This window comes from Macaca nemestrina, chromosome 7 (assembly GCF_043159975.1).
Source record: "Macaca nemestrina isolate mMacNem1 chromosome 7, mMacNem.hap1, whole genome shotgun sequence".
Classification (NCBI taxonomy): Eukaryota; Metazoa; Chordata; class Mammalia; order Primates; family Cercopithecidae; genus Macaca; species Macaca nemestrina.
The window spans coordinates 160,723,617-160,748,599 of NC_092131.1; the positions used below are offsets into that span (position 1 = coordinate 160,723,617).

The window sequence follows — 24,983 nt, forward strand, 5'->3', positions numbered from 1 at the left end:
GTGAGACCTTGCAAAATTAGCTGGGCATGGTGGTTTCAAATAGCTAGAAGGAGGATACTAAATATAAAGAAATGATAACTGTTTGAGATGATGAATATGCTAATTACCCTGATCTGACTACCATACAATATATGTATTAAAACATCACTATGGGCCGGGCGTGGTGGTTTACGCCTGTAATACCAGCACTTTGGGAGGCTGAGGTGGGTGGATCATGAGGTCAGGAGATTGAAACCATCCTGGCTAACATGATGAAAGCCCATCTCTACTAAAAATACAAAAAATTAGCCGGGCATGGTGACACATACCTGTAGTCCCAGCTACTCGGGAGGCTGAGGCAGGAGAATCGCTTGAACCCGGGAAGCGGAGGTTGCAGTGAGCTGAGATCGCGCCACTGCACTCCAGCCTGGGCAAGAGAGCGCAACTCTGTCTCAAAAAAAAAGGAAACATCACTACGTACCCCCATGAGTATGTACGAATATTATTTGCCAAAAAAAAATGTTTTTATATGATCCATGTAAAATCTTGTTCATGATTACATTTTGAAGTGATTTCTTTACCTGACACTTGTTTTAGCTGCAGAGATAGCAGAGCGCTTGAGTGACCTCTTCAGACCCAAGGTACTCTGACTTGCAGGGCCACAAGACCGGCCTTGCGAGTGTCGCTGGCCGATGGGAGTAGAAGCCACAGAGAGTCTTCCTCTTGGAGGTACTGGAGTCCTGACCCCTCCCTTATTGATGGGATGCTGCTGAAGAGAAAATGCACCATTTTAAAAGCTTGGCCCTCCGACATGGTGAAACCCCTTCTCTACTCAAAATACAAAAATTAGCTGAGCATCATGGCACGCGCCTGTAGTCCCAGCTACTCAGGAGGCTGAGGCAAGAGAATCACTTGAACCCAGGAGGTGGAGGTTGCAGTGAGCCGAGTTCATGCCATTGCACTCCAGCCTGGCAACAGAGTGAGACTACATCTCAAAAAAAAAAAAAAGCCTTGGCCTGTGATACAGTATTGTCTCCTAGGCAAAGTTCAGAAGAGCATTTCCATTTATCCCTGTTTCATTCCTCATTTGTAACTCCATTTGGAATCTTTCCCTTCCCCACTACCTCACCTCATCCTATTCTACCTGTCTGGCTGGCTCCACAGTTACCTGCCATTTATCGCTATGAGGATTCTGCTATAAAGAGCAATTTCTGGTTGTGGCTGAGTAATCAGTTACAAGAAAGTCTTTCCCAGCTGCTATGGACCCAGGCATTTTCTTTCTTTTTTTTTTAAATTTGAGACAGAGTCTGGCTCTGTTGCCCAGGCTGAAGTGAAGTGGCACGATATGGGTTCACTGCAATCTCCACCTTCCAGGTTCAAGCAATCCTCCCACCTTAGCCTTCTGAGTAGCTGGGATTATAGGCACCTGCCACCATGCCCAGCTAATTTTGTATTTTTAGAGATAGGATGTTGCCATGTTGGCCAGGCTGGTCTCAAATGCCTGACCTCAAGTGATCTGCCTGCCTTAGTCTCCCAAAGTGTTTGGATTACAGGCATGAGCCACTGTGCCCAGCTATCTAGGCATTTTCTTTTCTTTTCTTTTTTTTTTTTTTTTTTTTTTGAGACGGAGTCCCGCTCTGTCGCCCAGGCTGGAGTGCAGTGGCCAGATCTCAGCTCACTGCAAGCTCCGCCTCCCGGGTTCACGCCTGTTCTCCTGCCTCAGCCTCCCGAGTAGCTGGGACTACAGGCGCCCGCCACCTCGCCCAGCTAGTTTTTGTATTTTTTAGTAGAGACGGGGTTTCACCGTGTTAGCCAGGATGGTCTCGATCTCCTGACCTCGTGATCCGCACGTCTCGGCCTCCCAAAGTGCTGGGATTACAGACTTGAGCCACCGCGCCCGGCCTTCTTTTCTTTTTGAGAGGGAGTGTGTTTCTTTCACCCAGGCTGGAGTGCAATGGCACAGTCTCAGCTCACTGCAACTTCCACCTCTCAGGTTCAAGCAATTCTTCTGCCTCAGCCTCCCAAGTAGCTAGGACTACAGGCGTCTGCCACCACACTTGGCTAATTTTTGTATTTTTAGTAGAAACGGGGTTTCACTATGTTGGCCAGGCTGGTCTTGAACTGCTGACCTTGTGATCTGCCTGTCTCAGCCTCCCAAACTGCCAGGATTACAGGCGTAAGCCACCACGCCCAGCCTAGCCAGACATTTTCTAACTAGAGACATAATGTAGAAAAACAGTCCTTTGTAGTCAAAAAGGGGGGAAAAAAAGAGATTATTTTGGAAATACAGAAGCTTTGAGACGTTATATACAGTTTATTAAATATAAACTTAGGCCAGGTGCAGTGGCTCACATCCTGCAATCTCAGCACTTTGGGAGGCCGAGGCAGGAGGATCGCTTAAGCCCAGGAGTTCATAACCAGCCTGGGCAACATTAGGAGATCTTGTCTCTATAAAAACAAACTTAAAGAACTTATTATATATTTAACATGTGGAATCTACAAATAATTCCACCCTCTCCCTCTATCCCCAAACAATAGCTTTTTTAAGTCCTTTAAAACAAAAAACAAAAAGAGGGAAGGAAACAAATGCTTGAAGGGTTTCACTTAGGGTATCTTTCTTAGATACTGTCAAGGCACAAAGAGTAACTGAATATCTTATTATCATTGGTCTAAGATCCGTTGCAAGCAGAAAAAATTAACTCTATTACCTGTCAACTGAGATATGACAATTGAAATTAATATTTAGAAAAGTAAAAATGTAGGTTAAGAATTAAATACAGGGACTAGAAATAAATATAATCTGGTGGCTCATGCCTGTTATCCCAGTACTTTGGGAAGCAGAAGAGGGAGGAGTGCTTGAGCCTAGGAGTTTGAGACCAGCCTGGACAACACAGTGAGGGCTGTCTCTGCAAAATACTGAAAAATAGCCGGGTGTAGTAGTGCATGACTATCGTCCCAGCTACTAAGGAGGCTGAGGTGTGAGGATCACCTGAGCCCAGGAGGTTGAGGCTGCAGTGAACCATCACTGCACCACTGAATTATCACCTGCGTGACAGGGTGAGACTGTCTCAAAAAAAAAGAAAAAAAATTATATATGTATAATTAGATAATATATACCATTAATATAGATAAATAAGTAAAAATTGAGAAAAAGCAAAACTGCATAAAAATAGACAATTATAAAGTATAGAGATTTATAACTATATAAGGTACCCTGGAATACAAGTTTTCGATCTTTTTATTATAAATGAATAATTGGTCGGGCGTGATGACTCAAGCCTGTAATCCCAGCACTTTGGGAGGCCGAGACGGGCAGATCACGAGGTCTGGAGATCGAGACCATCCTGGCTAACACGGTGAAACCCCGTCTCTACTAAAAGTACAAAAAAATAGCCAGGCGTGGTGGCGGGTGCCTGTAGTCCCAGCTACTCAGGAGGCTGAGGCAGCAGAATGCTGTAAACCCGAGAGGCGGCGCTTACAGTGAGCTGAGATCCGGCCACTGCACTCCAGCCTGGGCGACACAGCGAGCCTCCGTCTCAAAAAAAAAAGAATAATTAAAATAAATTAATTAAACGTAGGTATGTAGGTGTTTGTTTATTTGAGATGGGGTTGTGCTATGTTGCCCAGCCTGGTCTTTGACTCCTGGGCTCAAGCAACCCTCCGACCTCAGCCTCCCAAGTAGGTGGGATTATAGGCATGAGCCACCACACCCAGATAGTTTTCTGATCTTTTTAGAGGCCATTTGACAACTAGATCAAACAAGTCTGCCTTCTGTTACCATGAAAGTCAAAGAGAGGCTGTCATGGCCAGAATGATTCTCTTTAGGATATCTGCTTATTATTGTCCATCACCATCCAAACGATCAAACCCCAAATGTGCCAAGAGCAACTTCATCTCAGGTATGGTGAAGTTATTGTAATTGGTTTTTTTTATTCTCTAGTCTCCAAAGAGATCATACCAAGTTATACATCTGATAGGCCAATTCCTTAAACATTCAGGGTGAACAGTGTCATTTTAGAACTAAACTCATTCAGATGGGTCTACCAGGCTGGAGTTATACTAAAAAGTAAGATAAACTATTTGTTTATTCAACACATCTTCTAGGGTAATTCTCAAAGTTTATGGTTGAGACAGTTGTTCTTGCTCTGTTCTTTTTTTTTTTTTTGAGACGGAGTCTCGCTCTGTCGCCCAGGCTGGAGTACATTGGCGCGATCTCGGCTCACTGCAAGCTCCGCCTCCCGGGTTTACGCCATTCTCCTGCCTCAGCCTCCCAAGTAGCTGGGACTACAGGCGCCTGCCACTGCGCCCGGCTAATTTTTTTTTGTATTTTTAGTAGAGACGGGGTTTCACTGTGTTAGCCAGGATGGTCTCGATCTCCTGACCTTGTGATCCACCTGCCTCGGCCTCCCAAAGTGCTGGGATTACAGGCGTGAGCCACCGCACCCGGCCTCTTGCTCTGTTCTTAACTTTTACTTAGAAAATTATGTCATCCATATTACAAAATATACAAAGCAGCAGCTTGACTGTTTTTTTTTCTTTAGAGATGGAGTCTCACTGTATTGCCCAGGTTGGTCTTGAACACCGGGGTTCACGTGATCCTTCGGCCTCACCCTCCCAAAGTTCTGGATTGACAGGTGTGAGCCACTGTGACTGGCTGAAAGCTTTTTAAAATTAAATTAAAGTAAATTTATTATTTTTTCTGAGGTGGAATTTCACTCTTGTTGCCCAGGCTGGAGTGCAATAGCATGATCTCAGCTCACTGCAACCTCTGACTCCCGGGTTCAAGCAATTCTCCTACCTCAGCCTCCCGAGTAGCTGGGATTACAGGCATGCACCACCATGATGAGTAATTTTGTATTTTTAGTAGAGACGGGGATTCTCCATGTTGGTGAGGCTGGTCTCAAACCACTGACCTCAGGTGATCCGCCTGCCTCAGCCTCCCAAAGTGCTGGGATTACAAGTGTGAGCCACCATGCCCGGCCTATTTTTTTTGTTTTTTTGAGATGGAGTCTTGATCTGTTGCCCAGGCTGGAGTGCAATAGTATGACCTCCACCCACTGCAACCTCCGCCTCCTGGGTTCAAGTGATTCTCCTGTCTCAGCCTCCTGAGTAGCTGGGAGTACAGGTGCTCACCACCACGGCTGGGTATTTTTTGTATTTTTAGTAGAGACAGGGTTTTGCAATGCTGGCGAAATCTGTCAAACCTGGGAGGTGCAGGTTGCAGTAAGCCAAGATTGCACCACTACACTCCAGCCTAGGTGACAGAGTGACACTTGTCTCAAAAAAAAAAAAAAAAAAAGAGAGACTGATAAACTGTGCCCTCAAATGCTCAAATGTGGTAACAGTGAGGACAGGAGCGGTGGCTCACGCCTGAAATCCCAGCACTTTGGGAGGCCGAGGTGGGTGGATCACCTGAAGTCAGGAGTTTGATACCAGCCTGGCCAACATGGTGAAATCCTGTCTCTACTAAAAATATAAAAAGTAGCAGGGGCTGGGGGACGTGGCTCATGCCTGTGATCCTAGCACTTTGGGAGGCTGAGGTGGGTGGATCACAAGGTCATGAGTTCAAGACCAGCCTGGCCAACATAGTGAAACCCCATCTCTACTAAAAATACAAAAAATTAGCCAGGCGTGATGGCGAGCGCCTATAATTCCAGTTACTCAGGAGGCTGAGGCAGGAGAATCGCTTGAACCTGGGAGGTGGAGGTTGCGGTGAGCCAAGATTGCACCATTACACTCTAGCCTGGACAACAAGAGCGAAACTCTGCGTCAAAACAAACTAACAAACAAAAATTGGCTGGGCGTGGTGATGGTCGCCTGTAATCCCAGGTACTTGGGAGGCTGAGGTGGGAGAATCACTTGAATCCAGGAGGCAGAGTTTGCAGTGAGCCGAGATTGTGTCACTGCATTCCAGCCTGGGCAACACAATGAGATTCTGTCTAAAAAAATAAATAAATAAAACTACAAATACAAATATTAGCCGGGTGTGGTGGTGGGCACCTGTAATCCCAACTACTTGGTAGGCTGAGGCAAAATAATCTGTTGCACCCGGGAGGCAGAGGTTTAGCCAAGATGGCACCACTGCACTCCAGCCTGGGTGACAGAGTGAGACTGCATCTCAAAAAAAAAAAAAAAAAAAAGTTTGATAAACAGGGCCTTCAAATGTGGTAACAGTGAGGATGGGAGCGGTGGCTCATGCCTGTAATACCAGCACTTTGGGAGGTGGGTTGATCACCTAAGGTCAGGAGTTCGAGACCAGCCTGGCCAAACATAATGAAATCCCATCTCTACTAAAAATATAAAAATTAGCTGGGTGTGGTGGCGGGTGCCCGTAATCTCAGCTACTGGGGAGGCTAAGGCAGGAGAATCGCTTGAATTAGGAAGGCAGAGGTGGTTGCAGTGAGCTGAGACCGTACCATTGCCCTCCAGCCTGGGCAACAAGAGCAAAACTCTGTCTCAAAAAAAAAAAGAAAAAAAAATTGTTGTAACAGTGGTTTTACATTGTTAAAATGAATGTTTATTATTTCAATGAAGCTTCTCACCAAGAAGCTTAGGTACTTAAATAAAATTATTTACAACTTATCACCCAGTGAGTTTTCCTCTTGGCCCTAGCTGCCAGAAAACTTAAACTCAGCTGAGAGACTGATGGTAATCAATACTGTACCCACTAACAGTGCTTTTAAATTGACTATACTATTTTATATTTAATACCATAAACTTAAATTATTTTGAGAATAGGCCTTAAATTATTTTTAAGAAATAGGGAAGTTATGTAACATAAACATGGGGTTAAGAATTAAATACAGCGAATAGAAATAAATATAATCTGGTGGCTCACACCTGTAATCCCAGCACTTTGGGAGGCTGAGGTGGGAGGATCACTTGAGCCTAGGCATTCAAGGAGAGCCTGGGCATCACAGGGAGACCCTGACTTTATAAGAAAAATACATAAATCAATCAATATTTAAAAATGTGTTTCTTGCCCTCCCTTCGGCACTGCCTTAACACCAGATACCAATAACATCAACTTGCTAGAATGTTATTAACTCACTACTCTGCTAACTCAGTCTCAGAGTTGACTTTATCACCTTCTCTTACTTTGAGGAGGCTTTGAGTCCTGTGGGACCTGGACTGAAAGCCCTAGAGGGAGCTGTTACCACAGGAACCCTTCAGGTTTGCCACTATTAATCACCCATTTTTCTTTACATAAGGGACAAGGGAAAGAAGACGGCTTCAGCCATAAGTTGGTTCATCCTCAATGAAAGTAATAGGCAAAACATCTGAATATGGAAAGTAGAATGACATTGCCATTTTGGAAATAGTTTCTCATAGTCAGGATTCACTGTTTTCTGTTTTTTCAGATGGAGTCTCACTCTGTCACCCAGGCTGGAGCACAGTGGCATGATCTTGGCTCACTGTAACCTTGGCCTCCTGGTTCAAGTGATTCTCCTGCCTCAGCCTCCTGAGTAGCTGGGATTACAGGCGTGTGCCAACCCCTGCTAATTTTTTGTATTTTTTTGTAGAGACAGGGTTTCACCATGTTGGCCAGGCTGGCCTTGAACTCCTGATCTGAGGTAATCCACCTGCCTTGGCCTCCCAAAATGCTAGGATTGCAGGCATGAGACACTGCGCTTGGCCATGGATTCAGTTTTATCCAGAGGATTTTGAAAATTCTCAGAGTAGGGGAAAGCAAGTTTTAGATAAAGATATATTAAACTCAAACAAATCTACTGGTAGAGTGATAGCCAGTTGTTGTAACCATGGTGTTATATAGTTTCAAAATTATAATCAAACAGTTTAGTCCCATTAAGAACATAATTTTATCTACATACCTTCAGATCATTCATGGAATTGTGTTCTTCAAAATGTTTCTTTTTTCTCTCAATATATTGATCGATGGACTCCATTTCCTTAAAATGAGCTTCATGAAGCTTCTTAAAGTCTAGAATGTTCCCCCAATATAAAAGTTAGTAACAAAACAAAATCCATTTACCTTCTCTGTGTTTTTCCGTTAACACTTATTCTCTTTTTTGCATCCCTGACATTCAACTTCAATATAATTTTTGCTAAAACATTAATTTCAAAATACTTAGTTTTTGGAAACTCAGGGGCAAAGCACATTCATCTTATAAACTATCAAACATTCACCATCTCCTCATTGACAAATTTCACTAAATTGACATCTTGGTTTAGTCCAGAGGATGACAGTAGAAGATTTATCTTCTCCCTTACCAATTAGTCACAAGTGGTCTTTATTTAATCATGAATTTGATATTTTATAATGCTGTATGTCAACGACTGATAAACTTATTCTATAAAGGGCTAGATAAAAGTATTTAAGGCTTGGCTGGGCATGGTGGCTCCCAACTGTAATCCCAGAACTTTGGGAGGCCAAGGTGGGCAGATCACCTGAGGTCGGGAGCTCGAGACCAGCCTGAACAACATGGAGAAACCCTGTCTACTAAAAATACAAAAATTAGCCGGGTGTGGTGGCACATGCCTGTAATCCCAGCTACTCAGGACACTGAAGCAGGAGAATCGCTTGAACCCGGGAGGTATCCAGCCTGGGCAATAAGAGCAAACCTTCATCTCAAAAACAAAAAGAAAACAAACAAAAAAAGTATTTTAGGCCTTATGGCAACATGTGATATGGTCTCTGTCTCATATTCTTCTTGTTTTTATTTTTTTTTTTTTGAGATGGAGTCTTGCTCTGTTACCCAGGCTAGAGTGCAATGGCGTGATCTTGGCTTACTGCAACCTCCGCCTCCTGGGTTCAAGCGATTCTCCTGCCTCAGTTTTCTGAGTAGCTGGGGTTAAAGGCACTTGCCACCATATCCAGCTAATTTTTTTGTATTTTTAGTAGAGACGGGGTTTTACCATGCTGGCCAGTCTGTTCTCAAACTCCCGACTTCAGGTGATCCACCCCCCTGCACCTCCCAACGTGCTGGGATTACAGGTGTGAGAACCATGCCTGGCCATTCTTCTTGTTTTTAAATTCTTTAAAAAATATAAAAACCATTATTAGCTCAAAGGATATAAGACAGGCCAAGGGAGGCAGCAGTTTGCTGACCCCTGCTGTATCCTGTTCTGATTAAGTATATGAACATTTACTGAATTTTGAATATAAGATGAGCAGCATTGTAACTACTATAAATATAATAATCAACATTCTATGTGCCAAGCAATGTTCCAACAATACAAGAGAGAAGAAGAATTACATGTCCAAAAACAGAGTCATTTAGACTTATGAAAAACTTATTAGAAGGTGGGCATTGTACCAAGTACTTCGTACATTCATTCATCAGATGTTTATTGAATCCTTGCTGCATGCTATTTGCCATGATAGGGAAGCAGTAGTGGAAAAAGTATTCTCAATTTATGTATCTATCAACCTGATGAAATAGGTACTATAGGCCAGGCAGGGTGGCTCACACCTGGAATCTCAGCACTTTGGGAGGCTGAGGCAGGCAGATCATGAGGTCAAGAGATCGAGACCATGCTGGCCAACATGGTGAAGCCCCGTCTCTTCTGAAAATACAAAAATCAGCTGGTCGTGGTGGAGCACACCTGTAGTCCCAGCTACTCAGGAGGCTGAGGCAGGAGAATCACTTGAACCTGGGAGGCAGAGGTTGCAGTGAGCCAAGATCACGCCACTGCACTCTAGCCTAGGCGAGAGAGCAAGACCCTGTCTCAAAAAAAAAAAAAGAAAAAAAAAAAGAAATAGGTACTATAGTATAACTATTTCCACTTTACACTGAGGAAGTGAGTTTATTGAAGATGAGTAATTTCCCCAAGATCTTAAGCCTAAAAGATGAGAGAACTAGAATGTAAACTGGTTCCAGCCTCTATGCTTTTAGCTGTTCCAGTCCAACATCAGTTTGAAGTGGGGCAACCATTACTTATTATGGCTTTGCCTACAAAACTTACTTGGAGTAGGAGTAGTGATTGCAGTTCTTTTATTTTTTCCAGGTTTGGATGACTCATCCGTGTAGACAGATTTCTTTCTTTTTGAAGGTACCTTTGAATCTTTGTTACCTAAATCCAAAGACACAGAAATAATGAAGGATATCAAAAAAGTTCTCATTAAGAAATATGTGGCCGGGCATGGTGGCTCACGCCTGTAATCCCAGCACTTTGGGAGGTCTAGGCGGACGGATCACGAGGTCAGGAGATTGAGACCATCCTGGTTAACATGGTGAAACCCCGTCTCTACTAAAAATACAAAAAGTTGGCCGGGCGTAGTGGCGGGTGCCTGTAGTTCCAGCAACTTCGGAGGTTGAGGTAGGAGAATGGCATGAACCGGGGAAGCGGAGCTTGCAGTGAGCCAAGATCGCACCACTGCACTCCAGCCTGGGCAATAGAGTGAGACTCCATCTCTTTAAAAAAAAAAAAAAAAAAAAAGAAAGGAAAAAGAAATATGTGTAAGTTAACAGAGCATTTTCACATGGTAGGCTCTGCCAAGGTGGTTGTAGAAATAGCACATAAGGAGCACAAAGAATTAGTTACAGCATTCCTACGATTACAGTTCATATGCTTCAAGTAGGCATTCAGAAATTTTCTGACGCCTGTGGAGCCCAGTGGCTCACACCTGTAATCCCAGCACGTTGAGAGGCTGAGGCAGGTGGATCATGAGTCCAAGAGATCGAGACCATCCTGGCCAACATGGTGAAACCCCGTCTCTACTAAAAATACAAAAATTAGCTGGGCGAGGTGGGGTGTGCCTGTGATCCCAGCTACTCGGGAAGCTGAGGCAGGAGAATTGCTTGAAAACGGGAGGCGGAGGTTGCAGTGAGCCGAGACTGCACCATTGCACTCCAGCCTGGAAACAAAGCAAGACTCTGTCTCAAAAAAAATAAATACATAAAATAAAAATACAGAAAGTTGGCCAGGTGCAGTGGCTCATGCCTGTAATCCCAGCACTTTGGGAGGCTGAGATGGGCAGATGGCTTGGGCACAGGAGTTTGAGACGAGCCTGGGCAACACAGCGAGACCCCATCTCTGTTTTGTTTTGTTTTGTTTTTTTTGAGACAGAGTCTCGCTCTGTAGCCCGGGCTGCAGTGCAGTGGCCGGATCTCAGCTCACTGCAAGCTCCGCCTCCCAGGTTTACGCCATTCTCCTGCCTCAGCCTCCCGAGTAGCTGGGACTACAGGCGCCCGCCACCTCGCCCGGCTAGTTTTTTTTTGTATTTTTTTAGTAGAGACGGGGTTTCACGGTGTTCGCCAGGATGGTCTCGATCTCCTGACCTCGTGATCCGCTCGTCTCGGCCTCCCAAAGTGCTGGGATTACAGGCTTGAGCCACCGCGCCCGGCCGTGTTTTTTTTTTTTTTTTGAGATGGAGTCTCCCTCTGTCGCCTAGACTGAAGTGCAGTGGCGCCATCTCGGCTCACCGCAAGCTCTGCCTCCTGGGTTCATGCCATTCTCCTGCCTCAGCCTCCTGAGTAGCTGGGACTACAGGCATCCGCCACCATGCCCGGCCAACTTTTTGTATTTTTAGTAGAGATGGGGTTTCACCGTGTTAGTCAGGATGGTCTCCATCTCCTGACCTCGTGATCTGCCCACCTTGACCTCCCAAAGTGCTGGGATTACAGGAGTGAGCCACCATGCCTGGCCCTGACCCCGTCTCTATTGTTAAAACATTATTTAATATAAATTAAATTTAAACATATACGTATCGGTTAAAAAACAACTTTTTCAGTTTTTATTATGAACATAATATCGTTACAACTGATGTGATAAAAGTCAGGTAATCCAATCAGCCAAAGAAACACCATGAACATCTGGCATATTTCCTCTGGTCCTCTGCTTCTTCTGCTTATTTTGGTTGTGGTCATTTGTTTGTTTGTTTATAGCCAGGCTGGTCTTGAACTCTTGACCTCAGGTAATCCACCAACCTTGGCCTCTCAAAGTGTAAGGATTACAAGCGAGAGCCACTGCACCTGGCCTGTTTGCTTGTTTTAAGAGACAGGGTCTCACTATGTTGCCCAGCTAGTCTCAAACTCCTGGGCACAAGTGATACTTCTGCTTCAGCCTCCAGAGTAGCTGGGACTACAGGCATGTGCCACTGTAGCCAGCTTATTATTATTATTATTTAACTCCAGTTGAAATTATGGTATATATTAGGTTAGGTAATTTTTTCCCACTTACCATAATCATTTCTCAAATTCTGTCGCTTATTTTTTTGACCTTAATGGAATTTATTAGGCAAGGAAGGAAAAGAACCATACCAGGCAGAGGGAACAATAGTGATATATAAGGTTATAGTACAGTGGAAATAATGACATTCAGAGAAACTGAGGTAGGCTGAAATTGCTGAAGTGTAGGGTACATAAGAGGGAGGGGAGGACATTGGGAATAGGACAGATAGCGGGTTAAACCATAAAGGGCCCCGTATAATATGCTATAGAGCTATGAGTCTAATCTTAAAATATAAGAAAGCCTCAATCTTACATCTTTTTCAACTTGAAGTAATCTATTTTAAAAATATTCAATGAGCTTTCATCTCTTACTAATTTTTTTTAAAATTTTCTTTCAATCACTGATTTATAAGCAAGTAGGTTTCCAAGAAATACCATTTCTAAAGTTCTCGTCCTTAAGTTTCCCCAATGTATCCGTAAAACAAGGCAAAACAATGTTCTGTCAGAGTTGGAATGGTTGCAGGGGCTTCTGCTTAGACTTTGGCTATAAAACCAGAAAGTGAAAGTTTCATGAGAAACAGGGTATTTGGCAGGGCTTGGTGGCTCATGCCTGGAATCCTGGCACTTTGGGAGGCCAAAGCGGGCAGATCACCTGAGGTTAGGAGTTGGAGACCAGCCTGGCCAACATGGTGAAACCCTGTCTCTACTGAAAAGACAAAAACTACCCAGGCATGGTGGTGCACACCTATAATCCCAGCTACTCGGAAGGCTGAAGCAGTAGAATTGCTTGAGACTAGGAGGCACAAGTTGCAGTGAGCCTAGATCCTGTCACTGCACTCTGGCCTGGGCAACAGAGAGAGATACTGTCTCAAAACAAAATGAAACAAACGAAAAAAGGATACTTATGTAGAGTAACTCTCCACAGGATACTTATTAATTACAAGTGGTAAAAGAGTAACTTCACAAAGGAGCAACCTAGCAGACATGGAAGTTAACAAGACTAGTCATAGGAACACCCAGCACTTGTGCCTCCTAGGGTGCCTACTGAGAAAGCAACAGCATTGCTCTGTGGGATTCCTGCCAACAGTTCCTAGTCTGAATCTAAACATGAGGACGTATTAGACAAACCAACTCAGAGGACAAAAAACTGGCCTGTATTGAAAAATATTGGCCAGGCATGGTGGCTCACACCTGTAATCCCAGCACTTTCGGAGGCTGAAGTGGGCAGATTACTGGAGCTCAGGAGTTTGAGACTAGCCTGGGCAACATGGTGAAAGCCCATCTCTACTAAAACTACAAAAATTAGCTGAGCATGGTAGTGCATGCCTGTAGTCCCAGCTACTCGGGAGGCTAAGGCTGCAGTGAGCTGAGATCGCACCATTGCACTCCAGCCTGGGCAACAGAGCAAGACCCTGTCTCAAAAAAATAAAAAGTAAAAAATTACCTGGGAGACTTGTTAAAAACTGAAGATTCTCAGGCCCATCTCAGACCCAAGGAATCAGAACATTTTTTCCTGTAATTTTCTAGATTCAGTATGACACTCAAAGTTTTAGGGAAAATGAGAAGGCTCAGGATTAGAAATTCCAGATTTAACTGCTTGGTGAATACTGGAATGGATTATCCTCCCTCAATCTCTCTAACTCCTCCTCTGGCAAGGCTCAGGGCCCTAGCAGATTTGCCCAGGTGAAACTGATACTGAGATATTTTATTTTCATTTATTTATTTATTTATTATTTTTATTTTTTAGGAGCAGAGGTTTAGTAAGCAAAAGGAAGTGAAAGGAAGGCCAGGTGCGGTGGCTCATGCCTGTAATCTCGGCACTTTGGGAGGCTGAGGTGGGTGGATCACGAGGTCAGGAGTTCGAGACCAGCCTGGCCAACATGGTGAAAGCCCATCTCTACTAAAAATACAAAAATTAGCTGGGCCTGGTGGCACGCACCTGTAATCCCAGCTACTTGGGAGGCTGAGGCAGGAGAATTGCTTGAACCCAGGAGGCGGAGGTTGTAGTGAGCAGAGATTGCACCTTTGCACTCCAGCCTGGGCGACAGAGCAAGACTCTGTCTAAAAAAAAAAAAAAAAGAAATTCTATAACATGGTGCTATGGGTTGAATTGTGGCCCCTAAAAGATATGTTGAAGTCCTAACCACTGGTACCTGTCACATGACCTTATTTAGACATAGGAATTTTTTTCAGATGTATTAAGGTTAAAATGACATCATTTGGACATTCTTTTAATTTTTTGAGATAGGGTGTCACTCTGTACACGCTGGGGTGAAGTGGTATGAAGATGGCCCACTGCAGCCTTAACCTCCTGGGTTCAAGCGACCCTGTCACCTCAGCCTCCTGAGTAGCTGGGACCACAGATGTGCACCATCATGGCTGACTGATTCTTTTGACTTTTTGTAGAGACAGGGTCTCGCCATGTTGCCCAGGCTGGTCCTAAACTCCTAGGCTCAAGCAATCCTCCTGACTTGGCTTCCTAAAGTAATGGGATTACAGGCATCAGCCACTATGCTTGGCCTATTTGGGTGGATCCTAATCCAATATGACTGGTGTCCTATTAAAGAGACATATAGGGAGAATGTCATGCACTGTCAGAGCCAGAGACTGGCATGATGCAGCTGCAACCCAAGGAACACCAGGCATCGACAGCCATCGCAGAGTAGTCAGAGTAGTCAGGAAGGATTCCACCCAGAGTCTCAGAGAAGCATGGTCCCGCTGACACATAGATTTTGGACTTCCAGCCTCTAGAACTATGAAAGAGTAAATTTCTGTTTTTGTAAGCTGTCCAGTTTGTGGTGCTTTGTCACGACAGTCCTAGGAAACTAATGTACCCAGCTACTTCTAGCAATTTTGGTTTTTCAAGTCACTTGACATACCATTTATTCCACGTTTACCTGAGGAAACAGCATTCTCAGCTCCTTGGTGCTCATCTGGTGGAGAAGGAACATTTGCAGTAGCTCTGAGATCCTGGTTTTCCTGCTTTTCATGATTCTGGAATTCAGTGGGATTACTTATTTTTATCTCTGAATGATTCTGCTACAAATTTAAAAAGAAAATAAAATATTTTGATGATAAATAAGAAATAATTGCTGCCTTCCAAAGACAAGTACCAAAGTGAGGAGGAAAAGGGGTTAAAGGAAGAAAAGTAGGATAATGAGATTTTTGGTGGTAGATTTGGTTCTCTGCCTTATCAAATGTCATGAGGATGTAAATTTGAGAATAGGAGATAATAGGGCACATTAAGAGGAAAATAGAAATGGCAAGATTAACTGTCTTAGCAAGGACAAATGAAGAAACATAGATAGTCTACTGAGCAAGTGACTATATTGAGGCAGAAACTTAAATAATAATAATAAAAAGTGCTGCATTTATTCACTCCAAGAAAAGTAAAAGCTAAGGCCCAGAATGTGGCAAGGCAAGAGTTCAAAAGAAAAGAACAAGTTTTCCTCTGCCTAGCAGCTCCCTTTAAAGACAGTTAGAGATAACGCTGTCTGAATAGCCAAGGCCAAAGGAATAAGCTCCAGACACCACCCTCCCCCCAACCCCTTCCCCATTCGAGAGCAAGGTTGAAAGAAAAAAAAAAAAAGAGAAACACAAGTTCTTTTACTGTTACTCTTTTCCCAGGCTTCTTAAGCATGATTAGCATGATTATGTTTTACAAATGTCTGTATTTAGCCAGTTCTTGTTTTCCTTTTAATGTAGCTACAAGGCCACTGGCTAAGTCAAGTTATTTTATGCTGTAGATTATGTAACCTGTTACTGTATGATTAATTGCTTTTATTTTGCTTCTGTAAAGCTGCTTATAAAAACCTTGGCTATCTTTGTTCAAGGCTCAGCTTTCAGATGTGAATCCTCTGAGCTGGTGTGTGCCTAAAACAAACAAATCCTCCTGTACTCCGTATTAGTCTCTCCGTTCCTCAGTTTACTGCAACAATATGAACATAGAAAAGAAAATTAAGACTGTGTTTCGGGGCTGGGCATGGTGGCTCACACCTGTAATCCCAGCACTTTGGGAGGCCAAGGTGGGTGGATCACCAGAGGTCAAGAGTTCGAGATTAGCCCAGCCAACACAGTGAAATCTCATCTCTACTAAAAATGCAAAAATTAGCTGGGTGTGGTGGTGGCCGCCTGTAATCCCAGCTACTCAGGAGGCAGAGGCAGGAGAATTGCTTGAACCTGGGAGGTGGAGGTTGCAGTAAGCTGAGATGGTGCCATTGCACTCCACACTGGGGAAAAGAGTGGAAACTCCATCTCAAAAAAAAGACAAAAAAAAAAAAAAAAAGACTGTGCTTTGTAAAAATTACATTTGAATGAAAGGATAAGATAAAAGAATAAAACCAGAGTCTACAGAAAGCAAGCGAGGGAAGCCCCTTGCTAATCATGTGATCACACTGCTGAAAGACTAAGTACAGGGTGATCACCAGGCCAGGGGCAAGGTAGGAAGGAGAATTTAAACAAACCAATGAAAAAAACAACAAAAAGCACATTTAATGCTTGTTTCTCTTTCCTACCTATCTACTACACCTCACTTAAGTGAACACTTAATGAATGTTCATATTTATACAACAAATATTTAATGTGAGCTTAATACTTAAAAAGTGCTTCCTGAGGGCCAAGCCCTGGGATGCAGTGATGAGCAGCTGGACTCGGGTCTGGGCTTTCATGGAGCTTACAGCATACAGTAAGCTTACAAACACATAACATCACATGGGAATTTAAAAAGAAAGCTCCCTAAGAGTATACCAATTTTGGCATAGGTGGTGGTATATTTTCTTTTTTTTTTTTTGAGACGGAGTCTTGCTCCGTCGCCCAGGCTGGAGTGCAGTGGCCGGATCTCAGCTCACTGCAAGCTCCACCTCCCGGGTTTACGCCATTCTCCTGCCTCAGCCTCCCTAGTAGCTGGGACTACAGGCACCCGCCACCTCTCCCGGCTAGTTTTTTGTATTTTTTAGTTGAGACGGGGTTTCACCGTGTTAGCCAGGATGGTCTCGATCTCCTAACCTCGTGGTCCGCCCGTCTCGGCCTCCCAAAGTGCTGGGATTACAGGCTTGAGCCACTGCGCCTGGCCCTATATTTTCAATTTGTATATTTCCATTCACCTGCGAGTCAGGGTCCACACGGACAGTCCTGCGCCTTCTCCTTGTTTTGGTGACATGGCCAGTTGGCTCTCTCTCAGCTTGTTCCTGGTTGCTGATCTGTATCTCAGTCTCATCACAAGAGGATGCAGAAGTTTGACTTTCATCCTGAAAAGAGAGGTATTACTCTGCTATGTGCTATGCATTACAGTTATAATGCTCAGGAAGAATCAGAATTTAGACAGAATAAAAAACATATTACATATGCAAAAGAAAAAATTTAAAACTCTCTAGCAGTAAATTGTAGGCAAAGACAAGAATTATATTTAGGGCCGGGCACGGTGGCTCAAGCCTGTAATCCCAGCACTTTGGGAGGCCGAGACGGGCGGATCACGAGGTCAGGAGATCGAGACCATCCTGGCTAACACGGTGAAACCCCGTCTCTACTAAAAGATACAAAAAACTAGCCGGGTGCGGTGGCGGGCGCCTGTAGTCCCAACTACTCGGGAGGCTGAGGCAGGAGAATGGCGTGAACCCGGGAGGTGGAGCTTGCAGTGAGCTGAGATCCAGCCATTGCACTCCAGCCTGGGCGGCAGAGCAAGACTCCGTCTCAAAAAAAAAAAAAAAAAAAAAAGAATTATATTTAGGACAGACACGGTGACTCACACCTGTGATCCCAGCACTTTGGGAGACCAAGGCGAGTGGATCACCTGAGGTCAGTTCAAGACCAGCCTGGCTTTCATGGTGAAACCCCATCTCTACTAAAAATTACCCGGGCATGGTGGTGCATGCCTGTAATCCCAGCCACTTGGGAGGTTGAGGCAGGATAATCACTTGAACCGGGAGGGGGAGGTTACAGTGAGCCAAGATGGTGCCATTGCACTCCAGCCTGGGCAACAAGAGTGAAACTCCATCTCAAAAAAAAAAAAAAAAAAAAACAAAGAAAAAAAAAAAAAAGAGTATTTACAAAGAAATAATCACACTTAGCAACCCAAATTAATAAATTAGGGTAGGAAAACATTCAAAGTTATTTTAGTGTGAATAAATACGGAAATTGGGACAGGTGCAGTGGTTCACACCTGTAATCCCAGCACTTGTAGGAGGCTGAGGCAGATGGATCACTTGAGCCCAGGACTTTGAGACCAGCCTGGGCCACATGGCAAAACACCATCTCTACTTGAAATTATTAAAAATTTATTAAGCTGGGTGCTCACACCTGTAATCCCAGCATTTTGGGAGGCCGAGGCTGGTGGATCACCTGAGGTCAGGAGTTCGAGACCAGCCTGGCCAACATGGTGAAACCCTGTCTATACTAAAAATACAAAAATTAGCCAGGCGTGGTGGCACGTGCCTGTAATCCCACTTACTCGGGAGGCTAAGCCAGGAGTTATATATTGTATTATCTTCATTTCCTTTAAGGTCATCTTTTTCTTTCTTTCTTTCTTAGAGACAAAGTCTTGCTCTGTTGCCTAGGCTGGATTACAGTGGCTTGATCATAGCTCACTGCAGCCTCAATTTCCCAAGCTCAACTGACCCTCCTGCCTCAGCCTCCCAATCAGCTGGGTCTACAGGTATGTGTTACCACACCTAGCTACTTATTTTAATTTTGTAGAAATGGGGTCTCACTATGTTGCCCAGGCTGGTTGTGAACTCCTAGGTTGATGTCATCCTCCTGCCTTGGCCTTGCAAAATGTTGGGATTACAGGCGTGAGCCTCTATGCCCAGTCCATTTTCTTTTTATTTATCTTATTCTCTCTCAGACTTCAGGCTTTCCTCAAATGTCTGGTGGTTGTTGGTTGTTTATTCATATTTCTTTCTTTCTTTCTTTTTTTTTTTTTTTTTTGAGACAGGATCTCCCTCGGTCACCCAGGCTGGAGTGCAGTGGCACAATCTCTGCTCACTGCAACATATGCCTCCCAGGTTCAAGTGATTCTCCCACCTCCGCCTCCTGAATAGCTGGGATTACAGGCACCCGCCACCACAGCCCGGCTAATTTTTTTTTTTTTTTTTGAGACGGAGTCTCGCTCTGTCGCCCAGGCTGGAGTGCAGTGGCCGGATCTCAGCTCACTGCAAGCTCCGCCTCCCGGGTTCACGTCATTCTCCTGCCTCAGCCTCCCCAGTAGCTGGGACTATAGGCGCCCGCCACCTCGCCCGGCTAGTTTTTTGTATTTTTTAGTAGAGACGGGGTTTCACTGTGTCAGCCAGGATGGTCTCGATCTCCTGACCTTGTGATCCGCCCGTCTCGGCCTCCCAAAGTGCTGGGATTACAGGCTTGAGCCACCGCGCCCGGTCGAATTTTTATATTTTTAATAGAGACGGGGTTTCATCATATTGGCCAGGCTGGTCTCCAACTCCTGAACTCAGGTGATCTGCAGCTTGGGCCTCCCAAAGTGTGAGCCACTATGCCTGGCCATGTCTATTCATATTTCATAGCAAATCAGGAAAAACCTCACTAGGAGCTTGAGTGTGCAAGAAAAGTGTGTTATTTGGTTGGATTCCTTGGGTAGGGAGGAGGCCATTATGCTGGTGTTTCCTTGAATGCCCAAAGGCAGAAGAATTTGTCTGATAACTATTTAATTTCCTTAATGAGAAATCTTCCAATATTTTAGAGGGCAGGCAGTCTACCAGATGTCTATTTCGCTATTATGGCCACAGGCCACCCCTTGATAGTCTATTTATTTGGCTTGGGGTTTGGTGAGGCCTATACATTGGTTTTTTTTTTTGTTTGTTTGTTTGTTTTTTTTGAGACGGAGTCTAGCTCTGTCACCCAGGCTAGAGTGCAGTGGCGTGATCTTGGCTCACTGCAACCTTCTCCTCCCAGGCTCAAGCAATTCTCCTGCCTCAACCTTATGACTAGCTGGGATTACAGGTACATACCACCACGCCCAGCTAATTTTTTTATTTTAGTAGAGACAGGGTTTCACCACGTTGGCCAGGCTGGTCTCGAACTCCTGACCTCAGTTGATCCACCCCCCTCAGCCTCCCAAAGTGCTGGGATTACAAGCATGAGTCACTGTGCCTGGCCATACATTAGTATTTATTTATTTATATAATTTATTTATTTTTTGAGACACGGTCTGGCTGTGTCACCCAGGATGGAATACAATGGCACAATCTTGGCTCACTGCAACCTCCAGCTCCTGAGTTCAAGCGATGCTCCTGCCTCAGCCTCCCGAGTAGCTGGGACTACAGGTGTGTGCCACCAGCCCGGCGAATTTTTGTATTTTTAGTAGAGATGGGGTTTCACCATTTTGGCCAGGATGGTTTCCATCTTTTGACCTCATGATCCACCCGCCTCGGCCTCCCAAAGTGTTGGGATTACAGGCATGAGCCACTGTACTCAGCTGTCAGTATTTTAAAAAAGTTCCCCAGCCTAGGCAACATAGCGAGACCCCAGTCTCTACAAAAAAATTTTTTAAAGAAGTAACAAGGTGTGGTGAGTGTGCCTGCAGTTCCAGCTACTTATGAGGCTGAAGTCAGAGGATTGCTTGAGGTCGAGGCTGCAGCAAGCCATGATTGTGCCACTACACTCCACCCTGGGTGACAGAGTGAGAACCCATTTCAAAAATAATTAATTGCCGGGCACGGTGGCTCACGCCTGTAATCCCAGCACTTTGGGAGGCCAAGGCGGGCAGATCACGAGGTCAGGAGATCGAGGCCATCCTGGCTAACACAGTGGAAACCCATCTCTACTAAAAAAACAAAAAAATTAGCCAGGTGTGGTGGTGGGCGCCTGTAGTCCCAGCTACTGGGGAGGCTGAGGCAGGAGAATGGCGTGAACCCGGAAGGCAGAGCTTGCAATGAGCTGAGATTGCGCCAGTGCACTCCAGCCTGGGTGACACAGCGAGAGTCTGTCTCAAAAAAAAAAAAAATTAATTAAGAAAAAAAATTTAAAAAAATACAAAATATGTCTGTTGGGAATCAAAGAATAAAGCTTAAAGAATAGAAGGCCTGGCTGGGCGTGGTGGCTCATGTCTGTAATCCCAGCACTTTGGGAGGCCAAGGTGAGCAGATCACTTGAGGGCCTGGCCCACATGGTAAAACCTCCACTCTACTAAAAACACAAAAATTAGCTGGGCATGGTGGTGTGCACCTGTAATGCCAGTTACTCAGGAGGCTGAGGCAGGAGAATTGCTTGAGCTGGGGAGTTGGATGCAGTGAGCCAAGATCAAGCCACTGTACTCCAGCCTGGGTGATAGACCAAGACTCCATCTCAAAAAAAAAAAAAAAAAAAAAAGAGAATAAAAGGCCTTAACCAGAGGTGAAATATTACAGAAGCGTAATAGTTCCAAGTGATGTAAGGTCCAGGATATGCCCAGAGAAGCAGATGGCTGATCAAGCACAAAACCAAAGATCACCAGCATTAAGGACAAGGAGGCCGCAGTAGTAAGAAGAGACATCCAGATGGACCTTTGAACTCGTCCAAAATAAGATGAGGACACGAGGAAATGACGACCATGAGATAGAGAACACTAGAGAGTAACTAGGAGCTCAGCAGATGGGAGATTGAAATAGGTAAGCATACGCTGGGTGCAGTGGCTCACCCCTGGAATCCCAGCACTTTGGGAAGCTGAGGCGGGAGGATCACCTGAGGTCGGGAGTTTGAGACCAGCCTGACCAACATGGTGAAACTCCGTTTCTACTAAAAATACAAAATTATCTGGGTGTGGCGGCGCATGCCTGTAATCCCAGCTACTCAGGAGGCTGAGGCAGGAGAATCGCTTGAACTCGGGAGGTGGAGGTTGCAGTGAGCTGAGATCGTGTTATTGCACTCCAGCCTGGGCAGCAAGAGTGAAACTCAAAAAAAAAAAAAAAAAAAGAAAGAAAGAAAAGAGGTGATCATAAATTTCAAAAGAGCAGAGATTTTTTTTTTCTTTATCTTTGGCCTTTTCAAGATGAGCTAAAAAAAGAGCAGGGGTTTTTACATGAGAATAGAAAAATGTGATCTGGATCCCACTTTCCAACTCTCCGATAGTCATGGAGAAGAAAGTAAAAGAGGAGAAACTGGCAGGGTGTCTGTAATCCCAGCACTTTGGGAGGCAGAGGTAGGCAAATTGCTTGACCCTAGGAGTTTGAGACCAGTCTGGGCAATATTTTGAAACCCCGTATCTACTAAAAATAAAAAAATAGCCAGGAATGGTGATACACGGCTGTAGTCCCAGCTACTCAGGGGAGTGAGGCAAGAGGATCGCTTGAGCCTGGGAGGTTCAGGCTGCAGTGAGCCCTGACTGCACCACTGCACTACAGTCTGGGTTAGAGTGAGACCCTGTCTCAAAAAAAAAGTAAGAGAAACTGTTTCCATGTATTAGATTGGTGCGAAAGTAAGTACGGTTTTTGTCTTTTTTTTTTTTGGAGACGGAGTCTCATTTTGTTGTCCAGGCTGGAGTGGAGTGCAGTGGCGTAATCTTGGCTCACTGCAACATCCGAATCCCGGGTTCAAATAATTCTCCTGACTCATCCCCTCGAGTAGCTGGGAGTACAGCTGTGTGCATCCATGGTCGGCTAATTTTTGTATTTTTTAGTAGAGATGGGGTGTTGCCATATTGGCCAGGCTGGTCTTAAACTCCTGGCCTCAGGTGATCCACCCACTTTGGCCTTTCAAAGTGCCAGTATTACAGACGTGAGCCACCATGCCCGGCCTGGTTTTTGTCATTTTTAAAAGTAATGGCAAAAACCGCAATTACATTTGCACCAACCTAGAAGCAATACCTTTGAGTTACACATGTTGCTGGAATATAAAGAGACAATTTTTTGTTGTTTCTTTGTTTTGTTTTGAGATGGAGTCTCATTCTGCCTCCCAGGGTGGAGTGCAGTGGTTTGATCTTGGCTTACTACATCTGGCTCACGGGTTCAAGTGATTCTCCTGCCTCAGCCTCCTGAGTAGCTGGGACTACAGGTGTGCACCACCACGCCCAGCTAATTTTTGTATTTTAGTAGAGATGGGGTTTCACCATGTTGCCCAGGCTGGTCTCGAACTCCTGACCTCAAGTGATCCACCCACCTCAGCTTCCCAAAGTGCAGGAATTACAGGTGTGAGTCACTGAGCCCAGCCTAAAATTGTAATTTCAAATGGCACTACAATCATGTATCCTTAACCATAAAAAAAGAAATTTATTGATATAGAAACTTTTAAAGCTAGAATTCAAAAATAGTTCTTGTCTATTTTCAGTTAATTAAAGCCTGGAATCAAAAATAAATTTGAGGCCAGGTGCAGTGGCTCACACGTGTAATCCCAGCACTTTGGGAGACTGAAGCAGGTAGATCAACTGAGGTCAGGAGTTCGAGACCAGCCTGGCCAACACGGTGAAACCTCATCTCTACTAAAAATACAAAAAATGAGCTGGGCACGGTGGCTCACCCCTGTAATCCCAGCACTATGGGAGGCTGAGGTGGGCGGATCACCCAAGGTCGGGAGTTCAAGACCAGCCTGACCAACATGGAGAAATCCTGGCCGGGCGCGGTGGCTCAAGCCTGTAATCCCAGCACTTTGGGAGGCCGAGGTAGGCGGATCACAAGGTCAGGAGATCGAGACCACAGTGAAACCCCGTCTCTACTAAAAAAATACAAAAAATTAGCCAGGCGCGGTGGCGGGCGCCTGTAGTCCCAGCTACTCAGGAGGCTGAGGCAGGAGAATGGCGTGAACCCAGGAGGCGGAGCTTGCAGTGAGCCGAGATCGCACCACTGCACTCCAGCCTGGGCAACAGCGTGAGACTCCGTCTCAAAAAAAAAAAAGAAATCCTATTTCTACTAAAAATACAAAGTTAGCCAGGCATGGTGGTGCATGCCTGTAATCCCAGCTACTCAGGAGGCTGAGGCAGGAGAATTGCTTGACCCCAGGAGATGGAGGTTGCAGTGAGCCGAGATCACACCACTGTACTCCAGCCTTGATGACAGAGCAAGATTCTGTCTCAGCAACAATAACAACAAAAGGAATAAATGAATCCTGGCCCTAATGGAGCACTCATGGATCCATTGAGGAGTCATGCCTTATCAAAAATCTTTGGTGTGGGTCTGAAGCGGCCATGACAACTCCCATCAGCCATTGTTTTACAGCTTACAAGTCACTTTCACAGTCCCTACTTCATGTGATGCTCACAACACTCAGTTCAGCAGAACAGATATCATTTCCATCTTAAAGAAGAGGAGTTTGAGTTTTTTTTTTTTTTTGAGACGGAGACTCGCTCTGTCGCCCAGGCTGCACTGCAGTGGCGCCATCTCAGCTCACTGTAAGCTCCGCCTCCTGGGTTCACGCCATTCTCCTGCCTCAGCCTCCGGAGTAGCTGCGACTACAGGCACCCGCCACCAAGCCTGGAGAATTTTTTGTATTTTTAGTGGAGACAGGGTTTCACCATTTTAGCCAGATGGCCTCGATCTCCTGACCTCGTGATCCACCCACCTCAGCCTCCCAAAGTGCTGGGATTACAGGCATGGGCCACTGTGCCTGGCCAGGAGTTTGAGTTTTCTAATGTTGCAGAGAAATAAATGAGAGCTGGTACTTGACCTAGGTGTTTCTGATTTCAACTCCAGTTCCCTCCCTACTCAAATCATGCCATCTCTTGTAATATTTGGCAACTAGTACTCAGTCTTTGTATTTGTGTAAAAACATCTTATTCAACAGATTGGTGCAAAACAGTTTCACCATTCACAACAGCAGATAGTTAATCTGAAAGGATTCAGTCCTTGGCACTATTACCAATAAAGATCTCTTTTTTAATAAACAGCATATCTTTTTTTTTTTTGAGACGGAGTCTTGCTCTGTTGCCCAGGTTGGAGTACAGTGGCGCGATCTTGG

General features: G+C 44.9%; 1 protein-coding gene across 10 annotated transcripts in view; it reads right to left on the minus strand.

Annotated features, from left to right (window-relative positions):
* LOC105493181 (nucleolar and spindle associated protein 1) overlaps positions 1–24,983 on the minus strand; it is a 49,553-nt gene that overhangs the window by 15,332 nt on the left and 9,238 nt on the right. The window contains exons 3-7 of one of the 10 annotated variants that reach the window (XM_071067071.1): positions 17,216–17,359; positions 15,011–15,107; positions 9,907–10,014; positions 7,812–7,921; positions 561–745 (exon numbers count right to left, since the gene is read on the minus strand). In XM_071067071.1, the coding sequence (XP_070923172.1) occupies positions 561–745; positions 7,812–7,921; positions 9,907–10,014; positions 15,011–15,107; positions 17,216–17,359 (644 nt within the window). Of the gene's footprint in view, positions 1–560; positions 749–7,811; positions 7,922–9,906; positions 10,015–14,992; positions 15,153–17,215; positions 17,360–24,983 lie in introns of all 10 variants that reach the window. The other 9 variants (XM_071067070.1, XM_071067069.1, XM_071067068.1 and 6 more) reach the window with 9 other exon arrangements.